The sequence below is a fragment of the Odocoileus virginianus genome, chromosome 11 (genome assembly GCF_023699985.2).
Source record: "Odocoileus virginianus isolate 20LAN1187 ecotype Illinois chromosome 11, Ovbor_1.2, whole genome shotgun sequence".
NCBI classification, from domain to species: Eukaryota; Metazoa; Chordata; class Mammalia; order Artiodactyla; family Cervidae; genus Odocoileus; species Odocoileus virginianus.
Genome location: NC_069684.1, coordinates 10,080,915 through 10,091,670, shown reverse-complemented (window position 1 = coordinate 10,091,670; position 10,756 = coordinate 10,080,915). Strand labels below are relative to the sequence as shown.

The 10,756-nt window shown below is 37.0% G+C and overlaps 1 protein-coding gene across 3 annotated transcripts in view; it reads right to left on the bottom strand.

Annotated features, from left to right (window-relative positions):
- Nucleotides 1-263: 263 nt before the first annotated feature.
- Nucleotides 264-10,756, bottom strand: part of RPS6KC1 (ribosomal protein S6 kinase C1) — a 203,638-nt gene continuing 193,145 nt past the window's right edge. For all 3 annotated transcript variants that reach the window (XM_070473923.1, XM_070473922.1, XM_070473924.1), the window contains one exon: nt 264-2,195. In XM_070473923.1, coding sequence (XP_070330024.1) covers nt 2,085-2,195 — 111 coding nt within the window. In that variant the 3' untranslated portion in view covers nt 264-2,084. The remainder of the gene's footprint in view (nt 2,196-10,756) is intronic.

Genomic DNA, 10,756 nt, shown 5'->3' with positions numbered 1-10,756 from the left:
TTAAAATGGTAAATTTTGTTATGTAATTTTGATACAATAAAAAACTAATTGAGAAAAGATAAATTTTAAAAATCAAATGAGAAATAGGAAGTGGTAAGTTCTTTGATTTTGATATTTCTAATACATTTCATCAAGTAAAAACAGACTTGGGTTCACCATCTCAAAGCCATTTACCCTGTGTGTTTATTACTCTATAATTCATGTCCACCATGATTATGAATGATGTGTTTACATTAAGTACAAGTTCCAAACACAGAGAGAAATAGAGAAACTGAAGCAACGGATTTATGTCAACACAATTCCATCTGTTAACACTGTCCTTTGAACCCAGGGACGAAAGTCACACGGTAGGGCTGGGAGCGTCACCTTAGCTGTGAAGTCCTCTTTCATGTCATAGGGCACTTCTGGAAGGAAGCTCTGTAATGACCAACTCTAACTACTTGCAGATTTCCTACTAGCCCTGCACAGGAAGTCACTCTTGCGTCTCACCTGCATGAGTTCCTGTTTTGAGGCCTGGGGGCTGGTGAGTTGAAATCCAGTTCCAGGGAGTGATGTCATCTCAACTGAGCTATGATCCTGGTGACCTGGCCCCCATCCCGGTGTTGCTGCAGCCCTTCAGCTGGGGTTCAGGTTATAAGGGGACCAAAAAGGAAAGTGGGGGAGTAGGATAACAGAACAAGGAAAAATGCTCGCACATTTCCTTCGTTCCACTCAGGTATTTTCTGCTTCCATTTAATGTGATGGGCGGACCTGGCCAATGGCAGCTGGGAGCTGCACAGAGGCTCTTGGGGTGGGGATAGGCTCTGTCACAGATCTTGAAAATACAAAGAATTAAAACATACAAAAAACTTTCATTGTGTTTGTGGCACCATATGGAAATGATGACTTATTCTTTCATCTTTGGATCAAGTTTTAAAAAAACAGGCATTAACTTAAAAAGTTTGCATTCTGTTGTAAACACAGCATGACTACAGGAGCTATCTTAGCAACAGAAAGAAATAACAAACACAAACGTATAAATACTCCTGTTCTTTCGACACAATGTCAAGTAGATGAGGAGGTCAAATCTAGAAATCCTGTCAATACGTAATAAAACAGGATTGCCATTCAATCCCACTGAGATGAGATCCTTTGGTTCTTAGGATACTCAGCCAAAAAACTAAAACGAAGTCAAACACAGTAAGAGGCAGAAATTGCTAACCTTTCAAAATGAAAAGGAGAGAGGTCTTTGAATAGAAAAAAAATTGTAAGCAATTAACAGAAAGAGAGACTTCAGTTTTTAGCTCATTTATTTTACATCATGATTCTTTAGTTCTTATTAAGTTGATACAATTTGGGGATATAAATACTCCCTTCCCTTTTTGGCTGCCTATGTATTAGTAGGGGTAGGAAGAACAGAATATGACGATAGGCAAAGGGTATAGCAAGTGGAAAGATAAAGAGAGAGAGAGAGAGAGCTGAGAGCTCATAGGAACCCTACTGTTAGCAATACTAACCAAGAAAGTATACAGTTGACAACAGGAAGTATTTTTTCCTTATGTGGACTTCAGAAAGAATGAATATGGGACCACATTTGATATACATTAATTATATAGCATTGTGGTTGAGGTTTCCTATCAGACATGATGTGTATATTATTTCTCATTTTTTAAGCTTCATAGATGCCATTACTTGTGAAGCACTTTTAGTATATATATCTTGGTTAGCGAAAAGCACAGTCAGCTGCCATGTAAAGGTCATCCTTTCAAGTAACACTTCATTCTACACTTGGAGCTTCATCTCAGAGGAAGTTCTCGAAGGGCATTCCTCTTTTAGTTGGGTTTACAACTGACCTGCACCACTAAATGCAGATAAAATAAAGATCACACCTTGGTTTATATATAACAGCTCCCTGCAAAGGCATCTTGTCCAGACAGTAACTGTAAAGGAGTGGTTCTCTCCCAGGCCTTTTCTCTCCATTTCCTCTAAAGCTCTTAATCCCAATGCTTGATGTCCCGTAAGTGAGTGTGCGGCGAGCTGCCTCCATGCTAGAGATGCCTGTCGCAGAGAAGGCCAGAATGTGTGCAGAGAACCCTGCACTCTGTTCATCTCATCAGTTCTGCCCAATCCACAGGGGTAAAAAATGGATGAGATTTGATATCTTCAACACCAGCAACTCCAGCACCAAGCCGCTCCACAGGGTTGAACTGTAAGAGCTAAAAAGGAGGGATTTAAGTGAGTAGTGCGACTCCAACTAAAGAATCAAAGGAAAATAAAGACATAACGAAAGGACACTACTTCTAAATTCAACCTCAGTAACAAACAGACTTGATGACAGCCAACTGACTATATTTCTTTGAAAAAAAAAAAGAGGATTGTGTCTGTAACACCACTCAAGCTATGGGGTGCTGGGGAATATATCTGAGTTTATGGCTTTTCAAATGATATCACCTTGAGTAACTCACTTTGTTACTATATATCTATAGTATATCTTAGTATATATCTAGTATATCTACACTCTCTCTCTCTCTCTATATATATATATATATACTATACATCTATATATTATAGGATAGTTACACCTATCAATGTCCTATTCCAAAAGTATGATCATGACATTAATTAGATACTGCACCAAATTCTGAGAGATGCAGCTACTCCTTTCATGATTAGAAAGTCTGAAAAGTACACTAGGTCTTTCAACCTCTAGTGAATTATATACGCCCTGGGACTAAACCTTACCTAAGGTCTGAATGTGTGTGTTAGTCGCTTCAGTCATATCCAACTCTTTGTGACCCTATGGACTGGGGCCCATCAGGTTCCTCTGTCCATGGAATTTCCCACGCAAGAATGCCCTCCTGCAGGGGATCTTCCCAACCCAGGGATCGAACCTGCGTCTGTTATGTCTCCTGCACTGGTAGGTGAGTTCTTTAGCACCAGTGCCACCTGGGCAGCCCAAGGTCTGAATAAGCAAATTCATATTCCAAAATTGCTTTCTTTGAAAGAGCTGACTCACATGGAACAACTTGATCCAATGAGTGAAATGTGTTTCAACTTCTTCACTAATAGGAGTCAGGTCTAAAATAAGTTAATGTTATTTGCAACAGGATTTGTTACGAGTGGGAAAATAAAAGTGGTCATACCCAATAACAGATGACGCTGGTCATACTGAAAGAATGTGTTACTTAAGACAGTCAGGTATCCTCAAATTTTTGTTTTAACAACTTCACTGAGAGAGAATTTATACAGCACAAAATTTATCTACTGCAAGCATACAACCTAATGATTCTTAGCAAGTTTGAAGAGCTGCGCAACTATCACCACAATCTAGTTTGAGATTACTTTGATCACCCTAAAAAATTTCTTAATGTTGTTTGCAGTCAATCTACATTTCCATCCCCACCCCCAGGCAACCACTGATTTGCTTTTTATCTCTATAAACTTGAGCCTTCTGGATATTTCATATAAATGAAATCATAAAACATGCTGTCTTTTGCAGCTGCCTTCTTGCACTAAGCATAATGTTTCTGAGGTCCATCCATGTTGTAGAAAGGTGTTGTAGAAGGTGTCAACAGTCTGTTCCTTTTGGTTTCTGAATAGCATTCCACTATTTGGATGGAACTACTTGGGCTTCCCTGTAGCTCAGATGATAAAGAATCTGCCTGCAATGCAGGAGGCCCAGGTTTGATCCCTGGGTCAGGAAGATCCCCTGGAGAAAAGGAATGGCAACCCACTCCAGTATTCTTGCCTGGAGAATCCCATGGACAGAAAAGCCTGGTGGGCTATAGTCCATGCGGTTGCAAAGAGTTGGACATGACTGAGCGACTAATGCTACTATTACTATTTGGATATAACATATTTTGTGAATCTGTTCACCAGTTAATGGACATATGGACTTCCCAGGTTGTGGCTACAATTAATTGTATTGCTTTTAACATTTACATAGTAATATGACTTCCTGCAGACACGTATTTTCATTTCTTCTAAGGACGTTCCTACGAGTGGGAACAGTCAGTCGTGTGTTAAGTTTATGTTTAGCTTTCTAAGAAACTACCAAACTTTTCTAAAGTATCTGCACCATTTTACATCCCTGTCAGCAATGTATGAGAGTTTCAGTCTGTCTATATCCTCATCAACACTTGATACTATCTTCTTTACTACAGTCCTTCTAGTGGGTATTAATGATATCTTACTTTGGTTTTAATTTATATTCCCTAATGACTAATAATGCTGAGCATCTTTTCATATCCTTATTAGCCATTTATATAGCCTCCCTGTGAATCTTTGCCTGTTTTTATACTGAGCTGTCTGCTTACTGAGTTAAAGGGTTTCTTTATACATTCTGAAAACATACCAATTACTTGATGTGAATGTATTTTCTCCCGGTCTGTGGCCTGTCTTTTCAATTTTTTACTGGTATCTTTTGAAGTGTAAATGTTTTTAATTTTAATGAAGCCCACTTTATCTTTTTTTTTTCTTTTATGGATCATATTTTGGTGTCACATCTAATAATTCTTTTCTTAACCCAAGGTCATGAAGATTTTCTCCTATTTTTTTCCCTATGATTTTATAGTTTCAGCTCCACATATAGGTCTATGAGCTACTTTAAGTTAATTTTGCATATGATATGAATTAGGAGTCTTAGTTCATTTTGGTTTTAGCATGTGAATATTTTATTTTCCCAACACCATTTGTTGAAAAGACTATTTTTCACCAAATTATCTTGGCATTTTTATTGAAAAATCATGGGATGCAAAGGGACAAGAGAGGATGTACACAGCCACAGGTGTACACGTGTCCCCCATCCTGAACCCCCCCCAACACGTGTCCCCCATCCTGAACCCCCCCCCACCTCCCTCCCCATCCCATCCCTCAGGTCATCCCAGTGCACCAGCCCTGAGCACCCTGACTCATGCATCCAACCTGGACTGGCGATCTATTTCACATATGGTAATACACATGTTTCAGTGCTATTCTCTCAAATCATCCCACCCTCGCCTTCTCCCACAGAGTCCAAAAGTCTGTTCATTATCTCTGTGTCTCTTTTGCTGTCTCGCATATAGGGTCATCATTACCATCTTTAAAAATTCCATACATATGCGTTAATATACTGTATTGGTGTTTTTCTTTCTGACTTACTTCACTCTGTATAACAGGCTCCAGTTCATCCACCTCATTCGAACTGATTCAAATGCATTCTTTTTAATAGCTGAGTAATATTCCATTGTATATATGTACCACAACTTTCTTATCCATTTGTCTGCCAATGGACATCTAGGTTGTTTCCATGTCCTAGCTATTGTTAACAGTGCTGTGATGAATACTGCGGTACACATGTCTCTTTCAATTCTGCTTTCCTCGGTGTGTGTGCCCAGCAGTGGGATTGCTGGGTCATATGGCAGTCCCTCCCTTGCCTTTTTAAAATACTCATTTCTGAAGTCAGCTAAGCATTTCCCCATTTTGCTAAACTTTTCAAAGAACCAACCTGAAATTTAATTTGTCTCTTATTTTTTTCTAGCCAATGAAGATTTTCTCTTCACTGATTTCTGCTTTCTTTCTTCTTCTTGTTTTGGATTTATTTTCTTTTTAGTTTCTCTTTCTAGTTTCCTCAGTTACAAGGTGAGATTTTCATTTGAGACTATTCTTTTCCTATATAGATTTCTAAAGCCATACATTTTTCTCAAGAACTAATGTACCTGCATCCTGTAAATTTTGATATATTGTGGGTTTGTTTTCATGCCATTAAAAACATTTCATGGCTTTTCTTGGATTTCTTCTTTGACTCAGGCTATTTAGAAGTGTGTTGTTTAATTTCCAAACATCTGTTATGGACTCACCAGATCTCTTTCTGCTGATGATTTCTAACAGAAAATTGTTATGGTCAGTGTATGCTATGTGATTTCAATCCTTTCAGATACTGTAACTTGTTTTATGGCATAGCAAATGATCTATCACAGAGAATATTCGTGTGCATGTGATAAGAATGTATTCTACAATCATTGTTCTATACATGTCAGAGTTGTTTGATAGTGTTGTTCAAGTATTCTCTATATCCTTGCTGATTTTCTATCAATTATCATGAATAGGGTATCGAAGCCTCCATTTATTACTGGAATATCTATTTTTCCTTCAATTCAATTGGACTCTGCTTCATATGTTTTGAAGCTGTTACTAGAGCATATACATTTATAATTGTTATATCTTTGTATTGATCCTCTCATCATTATAAAACATCTTAGTCCCTGGTAAGTCTCATCTTCACATCTATTTAATCTGATATTTAACAAAACCACTTCATCTCTCTTGTGGTCACTGTTTGCATCGTTTATCTTTTCCCACCCTTTTTCTTTCAACCTATTTGTGTTTATTAACTTAAGTATGCCTCTCATACACTGATAATTGGATCTTTTTCACCCAGTGAACAATCTTTGTCTTTTGTTTCACATGCTTAGAGTCACACTGAATGTCATTACTAACACGGTGATTCACACTTGCCATTTTGCTATGCTTTCTACAGTTACTGCCTTTTTTATTCCTCTTTACCACCTTGTTTTGTGCCCAATACTTTTCACTGTACTGTTTCAGTTCCTCTATTAACTTACTATTTTTTGAGTGGTTGCCATCAAGATTATAATGTGCTTCTTAATTTATCACAGTCTGCTTCAGATTAATACTAACTTACCTCTTCCAGTGAAATGAAGAAATTTTGCTCTACTATGGTTCTATTCCTTCTGCCTTCCTTTGTCTTAAATATTGCACTGTTGTTGCTGTTTAGTTGCTAAGTTGAGTGTGACTCTGGTGACCCCATGGAGTGCAGTACACCAGACTCCCCGTCCATGGGATTCTCCAGGCAAGAATACTGAAGTGGGTTGCCATTTCCTTCCCCAGGGGATCTTCCCAACCCCAGTACTGAACCCTAGTCTCCTGCATTGGTAGGCAGATTCTCCACCACTGAGCCACCAGAGAGGCCCTAAGTACTGTGTATTATATCTATAGTCATTAAATACTACATCTACAGTCATTAAATACTATATATTACATATGCTATAAACCTACTAGCATAGTGTTGTAAATATTGCTCTGTTCAACCCTATGTTTTTTAAAAGAAGTTGAGCAGAGAAACGAGAAAAAAACATATTTAGTCTTCTCTATTAACTCATATTTATCTTTCTAACACTCTTCATTTCTATGAATTCACGTAACTATAAAACAACTTTCAGCCTAAGGACTTCCTGTATTATTCCGCATAAGACAAGTCTGCTAGGAATGAACGCTCTGTCTTTACTTGGAAATTTCTTTACTTCATTTTTACTTTTTGAAGGATAATTTTGCTGGATAAGGAATTCTTGGCTAACAGTTACTTCCTTTCGACACTTTAAAATATGCCTTTCCACTAACTTGTCTTCCATTGTTTTTGATAAGAAGTCAGACATCAATGTTCCCTTGAATACGAGTTGTTCTGTGGCTGCTTTCAAAATTTTCATCTTTGTTTCTGTCTTTCAACAATTGAAAGATGAAATATCCCTATGTGGATCTCTCTGTATTTTCCAACGTAATGACCACTAAGCTTCTTGAATGCATTTCAATGTTCTTCATCAAATTTGTGATGCTTTTAGCTATTATGTCTTAAACATTTTTGTTGCCCTTTTCTGTATGTCCTCTCTTTCTGGAACTCCCATTATATGTACTTTGGTGTATACAGGTCTCCATATCCCTGTTCGTTTTTCTTCAAACATTTTTAATCTGTTTTTCAGATTGGATAATTGCTATCATCCTGGTCTTCAAGTTCTTTTACTTTTCCTTCATCTATCTCAAATGTGCTATTGAGATGCTCCAGGGAATTTTTTTCACCTATTTAATTCTTCATTTCAATTATTGTACTTTTCAACTTAAGAATTTCTATTTGGTTCCTTTTTTTTTTTTAATATATCTCTATCTCATTCAGAATCTTTATTTAGTGATTCATTATTGTCTTAGCTTCCTTTGACTCTTTTCTAATTAATTAATTATTTTCATCTGTTCTGGGTCTTTGCTGCTGCATGCGGGCTTTCTCCAGCTGCAGCGAGCAGGCGCTGCTCTCTCCGTCCCGGCACACAAGCTTCTTACTGTGGCGGTGCCCGTGTTGTGGGGCACAGGCTCTGGGCGCACGGGCTTCAGCGGCTGCTGCGCGCAGGCTCCAGACTGCAGGATCGGTAGCCGTGGTACACCAGCTGAGTTGCTCCAGGGCATGTGGAATCTTTCTGGACCAGGAATCGAACCTGTGTCCCCTGCACTGGTAGGCAGATTCCCATCCACTGTAACACCAGGGAAGCCCTCCTTTAAGTTATTTACACACAGATTCCTTTAATTCTTTGCATATAACTATAATAACTGCTTTGAAGTCTTCATTATATCCAAACTCTGGGGACACCCAAGAGCAATTTCTATCGACTGCTTTTTTCTCTATTTTGTTTCTGTGAATATCTGACAATACTTTGCTGAAAATGAGATGTCTTAGACAATATATTTTAGTGACTCTAGAGTCTTATTTTTTCCATGAAGATGGTTATCATTGCTATTTGTTGGTTTATTCTTTGTTTGGTAACTTTTTTCAGCTAGATTTGTAAATTGGCTTTCCCCTCACCCCCACCCTCAACTATAATAAGCAGAGGTTGATAGCCCTGCTCATTTTTTTTTTCTTTCTCAAGAAAACAAGTTTTAAGTTTTCATTTTTAAGCTTGGTTTTCTAAGGGTCACCCCTGTGCCTGCTTAGCTTAGGGGTCAACCAGTGATTGAAAAGGGCTGCCAAGTCTGTCCAACTTTATAAATTCCTTTTTTGAGAAGAGAACATTCCAACCTTCTCATATATGGCTAGTCATTTGTATCTGAGAATATCCCAAAAGCATGTTAATTTTTTTCTTCAGAATTTAGTCAACCGCAATAAAATATTTGGATGATTACATTAATGGTTCCACAACTATAGGAAATCCCACTACTCAAATTAAACCTACACATTTGTTTCTTCTTTTTCCTTTATTTCTATTTTTTCTTTCATTCACTAATCATTAATTCAATTATTTATATAAAAATGTCAGTTGATTTCCTATTGGGTGCCAATCCACTACTTTTCTAGACCTTTTCAACATATATCACCAGCAGCTGCCTCACTCTTACACTGGCAACCCTATACTATAATTCAACTATATGCTTCGTCAAATTATAAATTACTACGTCACAAGCTCTCAATGTTGTTCTATCAATAACAATAATACAAAATATTTATGTGACACTTACTGTGTACTAGGCATTGTTATAATTGTCTTGTATAAATTAGTTCATTGAACTCACAACAACTCTATGAATAGTTACTATAATTATCTCTGTTTTATAGATGAGAAGATAGAAACTTGTTTAAGGTCATAGTAGGTAGTAGACAGCAAGGATACGATCTGATTTCAGGTACTAAGTCTCCAGAATCCATGCTGTTAACCACAACATTACACTGCCTTATGAGTGTGTGATCTGCAAATGCCAAGAATCTATTACTTCACTTTGATATTACCAAATCCACTAGGGCAGTGAAGTATATACTTCAAAAGACTGTACTCTCAGTCTTTTCACTTGAAATTATTGTATCCAACATTCAAAATGACATTTTATTAAAGTGTATTGAGTACAAAGAATTTTTATATTAGAAGTTGCTAAGTGTGTTAAGAGAAAAGCTGCTATTATAAAATAAACATCTAAGAATATTCTAACATAACAAATCCATTTTCAAAATCAGACAATTCATATCTACTGATTGAGATGTGGAAGGCATCAAACATTTGAATATAAAACTAAAATACCACACATTGGTAAGAATTAACTATAACTATAGCATGTTTTTTAACATTTCAGCAAATATGTAAATATGTAAGTTCTCTCTTTCTTGTTACTATTGGTTTTTCCACCCCTATTCTCTCTAAAACATGACCTCATTATGAAATTCCTCATCTATAAACTTGTAAGTATAAATCCATAGGCAAAAATATAACTGTTTTACCCATGCCCATCTTGCTTATTCTGCCATTTAAAATATTAATACTATTCCAGATCTTCTGAGAGATTTCACAAAGATTCTTCTGCTAAGAGAATGTGTTGACCAGTGGCAAAACCAAGACAATCACTGTCAACTTCCTTTCTCTTAAAGAATAGACAACAAAGCTGAGCAATTGAAGCACAGAAATTTGTTTTGATGCTCTTTTTCTCATATAGTATCTTTCAACTGACAAAGCAATTGTGTCATAAAGAACTAAATGTACACTGTGAAGTACAACGTGCATGCTCTGAGGCTCTGTAAATTATAAATATATATATATATTTTTAATTGTATTCAAAATGTAACTATGCTTACTTTAGCACCATTCACTTGGACTGAGATGACTAAACCATGGGTACAGGGAATTATGAACTCTAGGAAGAAAGCAAGCAGCTAAAAGACCAAAGAGAGGAAAATCTCCTCAAAGTGGAATAATTCTTTCCATATAAATCATTTGATGATTTTTTAAAATAACCTCTATGAACTGTGAGGTAGTGGAAGAGGAAAGTCAAAATGACAGATTGCTAATCATGCCAAGAGACCTCTTTTCCCTTTCCTGATGATGTTTCCTTAACGTGAGTGGTAGTTTCCTTAGGCAGGCCAGGGACAGAATGCTGCTTTACTATGTAAGTATACTTATATACTATGTAAGTATACTATGTAAGATATATACACATCTGTATAGGGGAACTTAACATACCTTAAGCTCAGACTCCT